The following is a 15,644-nucleotide window of genomic DNA, read 5'->3' on the forward strand; positions in this document are numbered from 1 at the left end:
TTCTTTTGATTTTTAGCCATTTTTCATGCGATAAAAAAAGAAGAAATGTACAACTCAAGTTTGAATTCTAACCGAAACAGTGGGCAAGGCGAATTCAAAATGCCCTTGATATATTATATAATATTTTTTCTAAAAAAGTGCTAGATTTTCACAAAATAAAAAAAATCCAAAAACTTCAAAATATAAACAATAGGTAAAAATATAAGTACAATCGATCAAATAGGGATACAATTTCTTCGATAACAAAATTTCAATATCCAACTATATAATTTTAATATAAGAAAAAAATTATTAGTATAAAAGTTATTTGATATTTTAATGGATATCATACAAATTAAAATTGGTACCAATTTGCAAGAGAATTCTGAAATTATATAATGATTTTATGAATTTTATAAAATTCCATAAAAATTTGAATTGGACTTATTCTAATTTTGGATTTGGAAGGGCAGATACGTAAAAACGTCATTTTTTATATCATTAAAACGGGCATTTTCTCACAGCCTTTTCATTTTTCGTTCCCTTCTGTCGCGTTGAAATCCCTCGATCTCTCCGCTCTCTCGCCTCGTCCTTTGCCGTCCTCGTCGCCGTCGCCGCCGCCGCCGCCGCCGCTGTCTAATCTTCCGGAAGAAGGCAGCAGCATATCGAGTTGGGATCGGCGTCGAGGCGTCTCTGGTGCCGAGGCGTGGCGGCGAATGAGAGAATCGAGAGGCTTCGCTGATATCCTTGACCATCGAGCGGCGGAGACAGCGACTTCGAAGGGATCAATGGATGCCGAACCCTCTCACCCCTCCTCCGACCACAACTTCGAGTTCGCTTTCAATTCCAGCAACTTCTCCGACCGAGTGCTCCGGATCGAGGTGATGGCGGAGCCGCCGGATGCCGGGTCCAGCCACCGCAAGCGCAGAAGGGATGACGGACCTAAAGAAAAAGGTGAGGGAAACCTTCCTTAAGGCTCGATTGATTCGATTCCCTCGGGAGCCATGCTAGCTTTTTTTTTTTTACTTTCCCCCTTTCCGATTTGTTTGGTATGGTTCTTTTTCTGTAACCTCCTTCCGATTGAATTACATGTTTTTAGTAAAGTTGCTTTCTTTTTCTTTGATGCCGACTATTTGTAGGAATTTTGGGCATGGTTGTAACAGCATTTGGATAAGTTTTGGGTCCCTTTTTGTTTTTTGGATAAATGAAGGGATTTGCTTGCTGGCAACCTCGTTGGATTGTGAATTACTGTGGCTTTGGTTCAATTTTTTTTTTTTTCCATATGCCCATGTTTCGCTGGAAACTACAGTTATACTATACTTCGGACAACCATATAAACACTCACAAAAGTAATAGAAAAGAGGTTCGAGACTTCTCTCCCCATCTTCGTCCATTCAAGAAGAAAGACCTAAAAAAAATCCTAACTTGAGCGTCAGAGTGGCCTGACTGGATCCATCTCCGACGACATTCTAATTAACCCTCTTCATTGAGCACATCTCAAGGTTCGTTCGTCTCCCGTTTCCCCAACAGTTCTTGGAAGGTACACATCGGCGAGTTCGTTGACGGATGACTTCACCGTGTACGATGAATTGGCCAGAGCAAATACTTGTACTTTATTTTTAATGCATTAAAGCTTGACTAATTGATCACATTTTTATTATTTTTCATCAATATGTTCGCGTGTCCTTGTCTTTTTTGTATAATGTGCATTGCTCGTGTTCTATTAATTACTTCCACATGTAGAAGTGTTACAAGCATTATTGTTTAGTATCTCGGTGGCACAATCTGTTGACCGACACGAGGAAGGTGTCAATAGAATCGTCAGATGATTGGAATGTTCTAGCCTTAGGAAGAGGGCTCACTTGGAGCCTGACAGATTTGTATGCATTAACATATAGTTAAACTTTCTTAGTAGTAACCTTACATACTGGATTGAGGTTTCATTCAGCTGCAAGTTGACAAAGAGAATGAACTTATGCTCAAAGAAATCGCTCGATACCCACCTTCAGGTGTATCTTGAGTCGGTAGCCCTCATGTGACATCTTAGGAAGAAAAAGTAACAAATTGGCTTGAAACAAGGATAACAAGGATAATATGACTAGATAGAACACAAATTCAACTAAAGCATGTGAATTGACTAATATCGCAGTAGAAAAATAACTATAAACTATCATCAGCTAAGAAAAGCTGGTGTCAATCGGAGACAACCAACTGAAAGTCGCCCAAGTTCGTTCTCTTTCCACCCAATTACACAAAACATGATTAGTAACTGAAACTAAATTATTTGGAAGATTAAGGAAACTGGTGGTGAAGGAAGCTAGTTGAGGGCGGCATTCTTGAACAGGACGGGAAATGCATCGTCGTCCAGTCCAAGCCATCTCTTCCCTCCATCTAGGAAGAGCCCCACATCACGGTTGGTTACGTAATGAACAAAGTTGTAGCCTTCGCCACTGGACTCCTCGAGTTGGAAATAGCTCCCGGGCTCCCTTTCACGCCCCACGAATGTCAGATGTTGCGGTTCTGTGGACGCGTTGTTGACCTACCAAAGCATCGACTTCATACAGACAGTTATTGCGATGAGCTCAACGTTGAGGTTCGTCGAGGTATTGACAAACTCCGCGCCGTCTGGCACCGGCAAGAAGATCACCGGGAGGCCGAAGTCGACCTCAGAGCTCTGAGGTCGCCCAAGAGAGCTCTGAGGTCGACTCCGGCCTCCCGGTGATCTTCTTGCCGGTGCCGGACGGCGAGGAGTTTGTCAATACCTCGACGAACCTCAACGTTGAGCTCATCGCAATAACTGTCTGTATGAAGTCGATGCTTTGGCAGGTCGCTACTTCCAACTCGAGGAGTCCAGTGGCGGAGGCTACAACTTTGTTCATTACGTAACCAACCGTGATGTGGGGCTCTTCCTAGATGGAGGGAAGAGATGGCTTGGACTGGACGGCGATGCATTTCCCGTCCTGTTCAAGAATGCCGCCCTCAACTAGCTTCCTTCACCACCAGTTTCCTTAATCTTCCAAATAATTTAGTTTCAGTTACTATTCATGTTTTGTGTAATTGGGTGGAAAGAGAACAATGCCTGTGAACTCGGGCGACTTTCAGTTGGTTGTCTCCGATTGGCACCAGCTTTTCTTAGCTGATGATAGTTTATAGTTATTTTTCTACTGCGATATTAGTCAATTCACATGCTTTAGTTGAATTTGTGTTCTATCTAGTCTTGTTATCCTTGTTTCAAGCCAATTTGTTACTTTTTCTTCCTAAGATGTCACATGAGGGCTACCGACTCAAGATACACCTGAAGGTGGGTATCGAGCAATTTCTTTGAGCATAAGTTCATTCTCTTTGTCAACTTGCAGCTGAATGAAATCTCAATCCAGTATGTAAGGTTACTACTAAGAAAGTTTAACTATATGTTAATGCATACAAATCTGTCAAGCTCCAAGTGAGCCCTCTTCCTAAGGCTAGAACATTCCAATCATCTGACGATTCTATTGACACCTTCCTCATGTCGGTCAACAGATTGTGCCACCGAGATACTAAACAATAATGCTCGTAACACTTCTACATGTGGAAGTAATTAATAGAACACGAGCAATGCACATTATACAAAAATGACAAGGACACGCGAACATATTGATGAAAAATAATAAAAATGTGATCGATTAGTCAAGCTTTAATGCATTAAAAATAAAGTACAAGTATTTGCTCTGGCCAATTCATCGTACACGGTGAAGTCATCCGTCAACGAACTCGCCGATGTGTACCTTCCAAGAACTGTTGGGGAAACGGGAGACGAATGAACCTTGAGATGTGCTCAATGAAGAGGGTTAATTAGAATGTCGTCGGAGATGGATCCAGTCAGGCCACTCTGACGCTCAAGTTAGGATTTTTTTTAAGTCTTTCTTCTTGAATGGACAAAGATGGGGAGAGAAGTCTTGAACCTCTTTTCTATTACTTCCATGTTTCGCTGGAAACTACAGGTATTGCATTACAGTTATACTTTTGACCTTTCTTCTCTGCGAGGCATTCGTGGCATGTGGAACTTGTTGGTTGTTACTATACGTGCCAGGAAGAATTGTTTGGTTAGATTCGTCAGGAATAGCAGAAACTTCATTTATTCCAGTACTGACTACTTCTAACCTTAATGTAGAGGATCCATCATTTTTTTTTACCTTAATGGCAATATTATCATCAATCTCTATTGACCAGCATAATTAACTGAATGATTAGCAAGAGGGAGCTTATTATTATTATTTTTCCAGAATTCTCAATTGTCTTGTTTAGCAATCAAATCCTGTTTATTTTTCCGCTTCTCATTGCTGGAGTTTGCAAATTATTTGTTGTTGCTTCTATCAATTGCTTCTTTAGCACCAGAGTTTGCAAAGTACTCGTTGGAATTTGTAACGAGTTACCAGCCTGACACGCACGAATGTGAAGAATATGAGAACCATGATGAAGACGATGAACCAATCTTTGAGGAATTTACACAAGGTAAGACTCTAGTTTCTGTAGTGTGATATCTCCAATCCTCCTCATTATCAAGTTAAGTTAATGGTTATGATTGCTTCTGTACATTAAACCTTCTTATATTTTGCCTAAACCAATTTTGCATAAATTAGCTTGTTTTAGTTTTAGTTATAATTGCCCTTTGCTTGAAAATTAGTTTTGATCAAATTGATTTATGATTTAGCCAATCCGTTTTGAAGAACTAACTAGCAACTTGCCTTATCTAAACTTCAGGTTTCCAATTTCCAATCCCTAGCTCATCATAAGGTTGTGCTTGGTTGAGCACAGGTTGGATTATTCTGACATGGAATCTAACTGTTGAAATTCTTGTATACAAATGCTGAAAGGCCCCCCCCCCCCAAAAAAATGAATGCAGTGGCTCAACAGAATTTTATTTCTAGACACGCTATGAGTTCTAGCATGTGAAATTTGGCTATAAATTGAACAAGTCTTTGTGTTGTCACCGTTGTCAGGATATTTCTTTTTTGGTGCAACATCTTTCAAGCTATATGCAGCCCAACTCCTTCATTCTAATTTTGATCCAACTCTTGCCACCTTAATCCATATAATTCATTATCTCGGATGCCATCCATTGCCATCTTAAGCCGTACAAATTATTGATGTCTTTAGATAGCCATCCACATTGCTCTATGTTTTCAATATATCGCTTACTATTCATGATATGAGTTGGTATATGACCCTACTAAAACATTTGTTTAATTCTTGAGAAATCATAAAACCTTCAAATGCTTGTTTTTATTTTATTTTAAGGAAAAAGGTTCATGTAACAAAAGCCACTAAAGTTGTCACTTTTAAAGCTTGTCTCATAAATGAAAAATACCTGAATTATGTCCTTAAGTATAATTTATTTACAACATCATCATCCTCAATTCCTATAACTCTTGACTATTTGGAGTCGCTTACTTGATCTCATCACTCCATTGAACTACTCCATATCAGTTAATGTTAAATCAATTGAATTATTTTATATTATATCATTATATCTACAAGAGTTTTCTTTAGCTCTCTACTCCTTACACCTTCACATCCAATCAATTGAACTTGTCTAACTATAGAATCCCTTAGTTGCCTTTCAATATGTCCATTCCATCTAAACTTATTTATTATCACTTTATACTAATTGTTCCCTTTTAGTAATTTTTTTTCCTTAATAACCTTGCATATTTATCGTAATATTCACATTTTGTAGACCAATACTCTGATCCATGCTATTCATAAAGTATGGCAGGTTATAACATAGAATTAAAAAATTTTCTTATTAGCTTGGGTGGAACATAATTATCACACAAGAATTAGAGAATCCTCCATTTCAATCATCAATTGTTTATCCTATTAATAATATCTCAATCAATATTTTCTTTTAATTGAATAATATATCTAAGCTATATATAATTCATAAAAAATGTAGGTCCATTCATCTTAACTATTCAAATTTTTTATTGTTAAAGTTTCATTTCATTTATTAGCTTTTAGTTTTACTTAATAAAAAATTTACTAAAATTGAAATCTTTAGTGTCTAAATTTTTTATCTACAATTCAGGTTTGAGAATTTAATCCGTTCACATTCTCATTAGTTATCTGATATTAATGCAAATAACATGCATGATGCCAAGGAGGCTTATCTTCAAAATGATTGGTGAGTTCATCTAGTGTCTAATATATGCACAATCTATTTGACATGAAATGTAAGTGCATTTTCCAAGTGATTCATATGTTATTGTTGTACTGAATTCAGGTTATTAAATGTCTGATGTGAATATGACTGCTTAATCTTGTATGTCTATGGAAAAAGTATATTGCAATTCTTGTGTTTAAATTTTTTCTTAAAATCTTACATTCTCAGCTAGGGCAATTTGATGACAAGGTTTTCATTGTTCTCATTATGATATTCTTATTTGTGTTCTGATCATCTTTATTTCTTTGCAGGCGATGATTCAGAAAATAATGATTCCTCAAGCATGGGTTCTCCACGGATTCTCAGAGTTAAATCCATTTATATTAGTTCGGCTATACTTGCCGCCAAAAGCCCATTCTTCTACAAGGTTAGTAGTGTATTGTCATACTTGATTTTTCTTGCTGATGTTTACTGATGTGGGATTTTTTTCCATATCTTTGATGTTAGCTTTTTTCAAATGGCATGAAAGAATCAGATCTGCGACATGCGACGCTAAGAATCAATGAATCAGGTAATTTCAAAGCATATTTAAGCTTTGTTTGATGCAAGCACATGTGCATTCTAAACCGTTTAATTGTGGTTATTTGTCAATTTGGTACTGTAATAGTTAAAATATAACTTGTAATATTTGGATGGTAGACCCTTCACTTTCCTGTATTCAAGTGTACACAATGGGCATATAACAATTCTTTATTTGACGTAATGAAACTGTAAGCATGCAAATGCATTAATGGTAAAAAGGTAAAATGCATTTATGATAAAAAGTGATAAATGGGAAATACAAATATGGAGTGAAGGGGAGCTCCGGGATGATCAGAGTTTAAATTCTATGACATTGCTACTGAATTCGGTAGAAGAGAGAAGCAAATTTGGATTAAAATTGATTAACACAGGAAAATCTAATGGAGTGGACCACGAAGGTCTTAATGTATGATGCAAGTTGGGCAAGGGTGGATATAATGGTTGCACCAATTCTGGCCAAGTAGTGTATGAGATTTAATTTGAGAGGATTCTTGAGTCTGCTTATCATCACCAATTTATTTTTGCAACTATGGCCAAACAAGTGCTATATTTAAAACTTTTTAAATGAAGGATAAAATTTGGCATTGTTTTCAATTTCTCAACCATGCCATGATCACTGTCCCTGCATTTATTCACATGCCTTGGTATGGGTACCAGTGCAGTGTCAAATATTTATCAGTTGCAGGCCAACTAATAAGTTCTTTCAAAAAAATTTCGGTGGTCAAACTTGTGTTATGATTTTAATATCTAGAGGAAGTAAGCTGATAAGAGGGCTGTATCTATATAATATCATTGCATCTCCCTCTGTGAGCGGAGCTAATTTCTATCATGGGTTTTTGTGAATTGTAGGCAAAATAAAGTGACAACAGTTAGAGACTACTACATCATCAAAAAACTATTGTAGGAATATAATTTAGCTCAACCTTATTATCTTACTAAGTATTCCTACAAGTGAAAGAAATTGAACTTTATCCCAAGGGAATATTGAATCATCACATTATCAATCACATTAAACAAGTCCCTCGTTGAAGTTTGGCTCTAGAGAATCTCTATCTAATCCAAACCCACCAGTTAAATACACATAAGTACACACAGGAATGTGGTAATGTGGGATTTGTAGGTGCAGCAGAGGCCGGCAAGAGGGGGATGAATTGCTGTAAACAAAAAAATAAAATATACCCTCCTCGTACTTTCAACTCAATTAGTGCAATAGTGATAAATTAATAAAGCAATACGAAAATATAGAAAGACAGAGAAGACGGAAATAGAAATTAAGTAGTAGACAGGATTTAACCTGGTTACAACCAAGACGGTTGTTAATCCAGGGCGATGAAGAGCTCAGTAGAAAAATTCTCCTTCTCTGAAGGCGGAGAAGCCTTTTACACTTTTGAAGCTTAGAACTATTGCTAGGAATGGCTACACAATGATTGCTTGAGTTGTTGTTACTTTCCTAGCTCCAGGGGCCTTTATATAGGTCCTGGAAATCTTATCCCGAGAGTCCAAGGCGCCTCTAGCTCGGTCAGCGGATAAAACTTTATCCGCAGCGCAAACGGTCAAACTGACCTGGCTCAAGGCGCCTTAAACAAGCCTTTCAAGGCGCCTTCAATGTTGAAGGCGCCTTGAATATGTTTAAGGCGCCTTCAATATGTTTAAGGCGCCTTCAAGGTCCTGCTACAGTAATTTCAGCCTCTTTTGACTCCTTTTCTTCTTCGCTTTGACTTCCGAAGCTCCGTTCTTTTGGATGATTCCGACCAACCAAAATATGGCTCACTCGAACCCAATTTCCGGCCTTCTCCTCGAGCAGCCTTCTGTCCCGGCTTAACGTCCCTCGAACGCCGCGCACGCTCTTCACGCCCACCGGAGTACTCTTCCGCAGCTCTCTCGTCCTTCGGACGCACCGAGTCCGTCGGCTCCCTTCCCGTGCCTTCTTGCTCATTGCGTCTTCCGCTCGACTTCTTGCTCTCCTAAGCTCCTGCACACACAGGGATCAAACACAACAGGACCTAACCAACTTGGTTGATCACATCAAAACTACCACGGGGTCTAACAATCTCCCCCTTTTTGATGTGCATCAACCCAAGTTCAAGTTAGGGTTAAAATAGACATAAATAGTAATTTTAAAGGAAATTACTAACCTAACATATTTAATGCATAAATTTGCAATAAATAAAATTGCAACACAGTTTAAAAAAAAAATTCAGTTAATTTTCCTAACTCCCCCTGAACTTGTACTTCTCTCTCCCCCTTTGATCACAGCAAAAACGAGGTGCCAATAAGAGAATATTAAGCAAATTCATAAGGTAGAAAAAAATTCTGAGCAAAAATAAATTTTTAGAAAAATTTCTAAGTTAAATTGAATTTTCAGAAAAATTTTCTAAGCAAAAATGAATTTTTAGAATTTAAAAAAAATTCTAAGTTAAACTGAATTTTCCAAAAATAAATTTCTAATTCAATTAATTTTAAAAAAATCCTATGTAAACTAAATTTTTGAATGTTCCAAAAAAAATTTCTAAGTCAAATGAAGTTATTTAGAATTTCTCAGGAAAACATTTCTAACTAAAAAAAATTTCTAAGTTAAAATTTTCAAAAAATTTCTAAGAGAAAAAAATGTTTGATAAACTTTCAAAGTATTATTTAATTCTTGTTTTTAATGCTTTTTCAGAAAGTTAATTAAACATTTTCTTTCAATATTTTAGCTTCCAGGTCGTGGCGAGGCACTAGGCCTTCTTGGTTATTGGAGCAACAACCACTTCCTTAGACAAAGATTCCATAAAGAATTTCAATGTTTAATTTTCTCACTGTAAGCTTTTAACTAAAAGAGAAATCTAAATTAGCAAAGATTTTGGAACCCAATAAAAGTTTCTTCCTACATAATTAGTCAAAAACTTAGGGGGTATATAATTCTTAGGAATTTTCCTAAGTTGACCTTGATGCTTCCTTATATACCAGTTTAATTTTCTATAAATTTTAAGTTTTGATTTTGGAAAAACATTTATCTTTAAGCATACATCAGATTTCAATTTTTCAATTTCCAATTTTAAATTTTCATTTTTTGATTTCAAATTATCATTTTCTTCTTCTAATTTATCTAATTCTTTAGAAAGAGCTTTAATAAATTTAAAAGATTGAGTCGGGGTTAGATTGCGTACCTTACTTACCTGATCTGGTGACGCTCCCCCTTCACTACTGCTCTCTTCTTCTGATGAACCTCCCCCTTCATTTATGCTCATGTCTGAGCTTGAGTCTTCTTCCGGCTGATGGTTCGCCATTAGTGCTAGCCCCGAGAATTCTTCGATGTCTGACTCAGAGGATGTTGAATCTGACCAAGTAGCCTTCAGGTTCTTGTGCTTGGAGTGTTCTGATTTCTTGTATTTTGACTTTTCTCTTTCTTTTTCCTTTCTCTTTAGCTTTGGGCAGTCATCTTTGATGTGCCCCTCTTCGTTGCAGTTGTAGCAACGAACCGTCCTCTTCTTTCGATGATGCCTCTGCGATTTAAATTTATTAGTACTGAAAAACTTATTGAAGCGTCTTACCAGTAGTGCCGCTTCGGATTCGTCGACTGAGGCTTCGGAGTCAGAACCGTTTACTTTTGCCTTTAGGGCAATGTTCTGACTGATTTTCTCTACTCCAGTGGGCTCTGCAACTCGAGATTCGTGAAGTTCAAAAGTCAAAAATAATTGTTCTAAAGTACTTACCTCGAAATCCTTAGAGATGTAGTACGCATCTACTAAAGAAGCCCAATCGGGAGTTCTCGGGAAGGCGTTGAGCGCGTACCGGATCGAGTCCCGGTTCGTTACTTCTTCTCCAAGATTGGTAAGTTGCGTGATCAGCTCTTTGATCCTCGCTTGGAGTTGCGCTACCTTCTCACCTTGGTTCATCCGGAGGTTCGTCAACTGGGTCTGGAGGATGTCGCGCTTGGCTAGCTTTGCTTCGGAGGTACCTTCGTGAAGCTCCAGGAATTTTTCCGAGAGATCTTTTGCGGAGTCGTAGCTTCCGATCCGATTTACCTCTTGAGGTGGCAGTACATTGAACTCAGCCTTTCCGTTAGCGACGAAATCGGCTTGTTCCTTCTTGCTCCATGTGTTTTCTTCTTTATCTTTTGGCACTGCAAAATCATATTTCATTGTAATAAGAATATCAAAATCTGTTTTTAAAAAATACCTCCATTTTGCGCTTCCATGTGGCGAAGTCTCCGTCGAACTTCGGGGGATGGATGTTCGCTCCGGCCATCGTCTTGATCGTAATGCTTCAATTGGCGGTTAGTTCTTCTGAGGCGATCAGACTCTGATACCAATTGTAGGTGCAGCGGAGGCCGGCAAGAGGGGGGTGAATTGCTGTAAACAAAAAAATAAAATATATCCTCCTCGTACTTTCAACTCAATTAGTGCAATAGTGATAAATTAATAAAGTAATACGAAAATATAGAAAGACAGAGAAGACGGAAATAGAAATTAAGTAGTAGACAGGATTTAACCTGGTTACAACCAAGACGGTTGTTAATCCAGGGCGATGAAGAGCTCAGAAGAAAAATTCTCCTTCTTTGAAGGCGGAGAAGCCTTTTACACTTTTGAAGCTTAGAACTATTGCTAGGAATGACTACACAATGATTGCTTGAGTTGTTGTTATTTTCCTAGCTCCATGGGCCTTTATATAGGTCCTGGAAATCTTATCCCGAGAGTCCAAGGCGCCTCCAGCTCGGTCGGTGGATAAAACTTTATCCGCAGCACAAACGGTCAAACTGACCCGGCTCAAGGCGCCTTAAACAAGCCTTTCAAGGCGCCTTCAATGTTGAAGGTGCCTTGAATATGTTTAAGGCGCCTTCAAGGTCCTGCTATAGTAATTTCAGCCTCTTTTGACTCCTTTTCTTCTTCGCTTTGACTTCCGAAGCTCCGTTCTTTTGGGTGATTCCGGCCAACCGAAATAGGGCTCATCCGAATCCAATTTCTGGCCTTCTCCTCGAGCAGCCTTCCGTCCCGGCTTAACGTCCCTCGAACGCCGCGCACGCTCTTCATTCCCACCGGAGTACTCTTCCGCAGCTCTCTCGTCTTTCGGACGCACCGAGCCCGTCGGCTCCCTTCCCGTGCCGTCCTTCTCGCTAGCTGCGTCTTCCGCTCGACTTCCTGTGCTCCTAAGCTCCTGCACACTCAGACACAGGGATCAAATACAACAGGACCTAACCAACTTGGTTGATCACATCAAAACTACCACGGGTCTAACAGGATTGTCTCAATTCTCAACATTCCCCCTCATGTCATAGTCTGTTAAAGCCTATGACAACCAAATATCTAATGCCATGCCAAGAAATGATAAGCAAATATAGTAAATGATAAAACACTGATGTGAAGGTTCTTTAGCCTAATAAATGTTAACTTCTATCCATGTTGAATTCCCATTAAGTTGATGATTCTTTTTGTGGTAAACATGCAAATTTTTTATTCTCTATCTCATCAAAATTGATATGTTTTGCTGGTTGAACCCACTTGAATTGGCATTCTCGTCCCACTTTTCATTCTATTATCTTGTGTGTTTTATTTTTTCTAGTGGCATTGTTGGTTGGTTAGATTTACTTCTGCATTCCACTTGTACTTGTTGCAGAACATAAAATTTCATTCTTTTTGCCTTTTAATTTTAAACAGAGGAAGCTGCTCTCATGGAGCTCTTGAGTTTTATGTACAGTGGAAAGCTGTCGACTACATCTCCGACACTTCTTTTGGATGTGCTGATGGCTGCTGATAAATTCGAGGTTGTTTCATGCATGCGATACTGTAGTCAGTTACTTAGAAGCTTGCCGATGACAACAGAGTCTGCACTGTTGTATTTGGATCTACCTTGCAGTGTTTCAATGGCTTCCGCAGTCCAACCTTTGACTGATGCTGCTAAAGATTTCCTTGCCAATAGTTATAAGGACATAAACAAGTGAGTTGACATTTACAACAATTAGCGGTCTTCAATGTGTGTTACACATTTTCTAAACTCAGAGTTTGAAATTATCTATTTCAGGTTCCAAGATGAAATGATGAGTCTTCCCCTTTCTGGAATCGAGGCTATTCTGTCTAGCGATGACCTCCAAGTTGCATCAGAAGACGCTATATATGACTTTGTTCTCAAGTGGGCACGAGCACAATACACAGTATTGGAAGAACGGCGTGAGACCTTGAGTTCTCGCTTACTTCATCATATCCGTTTTTCACATATGACTTGCAGGAAACTCAGAAAAGTCCTTACCTGCAACGACCTGGATCATGACCTTGCTTCCAAACTAGTAACTGAAGCACTTTTCTTCAAGGCTGAGGCTCCTCACAGGCAGCGGGCTCTTACTGCTGACGAGTTAACCCATAAGCGATTCATGGAGCGGGCTTACAAGTATCGTCCACTGAAGGTGGTGGAGTTCGATAAGCCACACCCACAGTGCATTGTGTACCTAGATCTCAAGAGGGAAGAGTGCGCAAAACTGTTCCCATCTGGAAGGGTCTACTCACAGGCGTTCCATTTGGGTGGCCAGGGTTTCTTCCTCTCAGCCCATTGCAATTTGGATCAGCAGAGTTCATTCCATTGCTTTGGCCTTTTCCTAGGGATGCAAGAGAAAGGTTCCATTAGCTTCACTGTAGAATATGAGTTTGCTGCAAGAACTAATCCGTCTGGAGAATTCGTTAGCAAGTACAAAGGCTTCTACACTTTTACTGGCGGGAAGGCAGTAGGCTACCGCAACTTGTTCGGCATCCAGTGGAGTTCTTTCATAGCCGAAGATAGCCCCTACTTCATCAATGGCACACTTCACTTGAGAGCTGAGTTAACCATCAAACCGTCTCAACCACCTCTACCATAATCAAATCGTGTATATCCGCCAGTGTTATTATAGTCTACTTATAGAAACTCTGCATGAAGTGATGGTTTTGCGCAATATTGTTCCTTCAAAGCTGGAAAAGCTTCGAGGAATGACCTTCTTGATGTGTGCGTGTGAGAGAATTCTTGAAATTCCTCGACTCCCATCGGTTTACCACCTTAAGAGCTCTTGCTGGATGGATCATGACTTCCCAATTTCAACCCGCATAACTGACAATTCAACAATCTGTTTAATTCCCAGACAATGCTTTTGGCCAAGGATTTCCTTGCAGGAACTTTGAGAAACTTGGAAATTACTTGCAGATATCTCTTTCTATTGAAACCTTCTTTTGAATTGCTATTACTTGCAGATCTTTTGTACTTATCATCCCCATCAATTACAAAGCAGTGTCAAGAAGTCATGAGTATGAAGTTAACAGCACATCACAAAGCAGGTAAGAGCCCTCAAGCATTTGAAGTGATCAAAAGCACTCTTGTTTCCTTGTCATGCGTTAATAATATTCCATCACGAGAGTGAATGAGTGATAATAACCTCTACCGGTTCTTTTGTTAATCTTTTAGGAGGCAAAGTGGGAGGTGGAATATATCTATGTCCCCAATCAAACCTATCAGCAATTGTGTGGCTGGTACCCATCTTGCTCTCAATGCTCCTAGTGTTTAACAGGGGTTTTAAAATGTCCCAAGGTTTTATTAAATTATAAATGTCTCTTTTAAAAAAATTATATATTTTGTTGTTGAAATTTCAAATCTCCCTTGGCATCTTGGGTTATTTATGTGATATTTTAGAAGGGTAAAATATGAGCAATAGGAAAACCTTGAGAACATTTAACGTAATTACAACTTGGGTGCATTTTAAAAAATTGTTAAACATTTGGGGGCATTTTGAGAAATTAAATTTCCAAGATGCCTCTAATATTTAATAAATTTTAAACAATGTCTTTTAAAGGTTTACCAGAAAACAATCAAAATGAGAAAAATCATATTAGTGCATTTTTTTTTTTAAAAAACGAGGTCAAAATGAGTGTTACTCTTATAATTTCATTTTGAACTCTTGGATTCAGTGCAGTTGCAGAAGCTATAGTTTTATAATGTGTAGAAGTTATCGGTTAGTTTTTACAACATGGAGAGGTTAGTTGATCATATTGCTTTTATAATGTGTAAAAGTTATCAACTAGCTTTTACAGCATGTAGAAATTAGCTAGTCATGTAGTCTCTACACCATGTAGAAATTAGCAAGTAGCTGTTACACGTTGTAGAAGTTACATGTTAGCTTCTGCTAGTTTGATTATTATTAAATTATGTTAATATGAAATGTAATGAGTGTTATAAATTTTCTATCGTTTGGTTTGTTCGTTAAAATATTTTAACATTAAAAAAATAAAATCAAAATAATATAAAATTGTCATTGTAGACATGTAGAAATTAGCAATTAGCTTATGTACGTTGTAGAAAATTGTAGAAAATTATAGACATGTAGAAATTAGCAATTAGCTTATGTACGTTGTAGAAATTAGTAAGTAGTTTTTTCAACATGAAATGTTGTAGAAGCTATAACTTAAATAAGCAAAATTAAAATGATAGAAAGTCATTATTGAAATGTTGTTTTAATTTGATTATCATTTAAATAAGTAAAATTTAAATAATATAAAGTCATTATTGTAGAAGCTAGCAATTAGTATAAACAATTAGCTTTTATACGTTGAAATTAGTTTCTAGGTTTTATACGGCTGAATTATTATATATTATATTATAAAACTAATTATTAGCTTCTACATATTGTAGAAGTTGTCTATATAATTGAATGATCAGATAATATATAAGGATATTTTGGATAGATCATTTTAGATATAGTTAAATATAGTGTTCATTTGATTTTAATCGGAAATGGAACGCCCATTCAATTTTTGTCCCAGGTTTGTTACTGTCAAAATGCTCTTTAAGATTTTTTTTTTTTTCCTTGAAGATAGCAGCTAATTCAGACAAAATAATTACAATTCCTTTTCGTCAACTAGCAATTTCAATGATTAGAATGCAACAAACTAAAGGTAATTGATTACTTGGATGCAAAATGATAGTGGATTGAACTGTACAAGGATAG

General features: G+C 37.7%; 1 protein-coding gene across 2 annotated transcripts; it reads left to right on the plus strand.

The window, feature by feature from the left end:
- The first annotated feature begins 502 nt into the window (after positions 1-502).
- Positions 503-13,889, plus strand: LOC121992635 (BTB/POZ domain-containing protein POB1-like). 2 transcript variants are annotated; one of them, XM_042547128.1, is made up of 6 exons: positions 503-933; positions 4,348-4,470; positions 6,433-6,548; positions 6,629-6,692; positions 12,340-12,619; positions 12,704-13,889. In XM_042547128.1, the coding sequence occupies exons 1-6, from the start codon at positions 696-698 to the stop codon at positions 13,527-13,529; spliced, it is 1,647 nt and encodes a 548-aa protein (XP_042403062.1). In that variant the 5' UTR covers positions 503-695; the 3' UTR covers positions 13,530-13,889. The 2 variants fall into 2 exon arrangements, with proteins under 2 accessions (XP_042403062.1, XP_042403063.1); XM_042547129.1 differs by having other exon boundaries at positions 4,354-4,470.
- Positions 13,890-15,644: the final 1,755 nt, after the last annotated feature.

This window comes from Zingiber officinale, chromosome 6B (assembly GCF_018446385.1).
Source record: "Zingiber officinale cultivar Zhangliang chromosome 6B, Zo_v1.1, whole genome shotgun sequence".
Classification (NCBI taxonomy): Eukaryota; Viridiplantae; Streptophyta; class Magnoliopsida; order Zingiberales; family Zingiberaceae; genus Zingiber; species Zingiber officinale.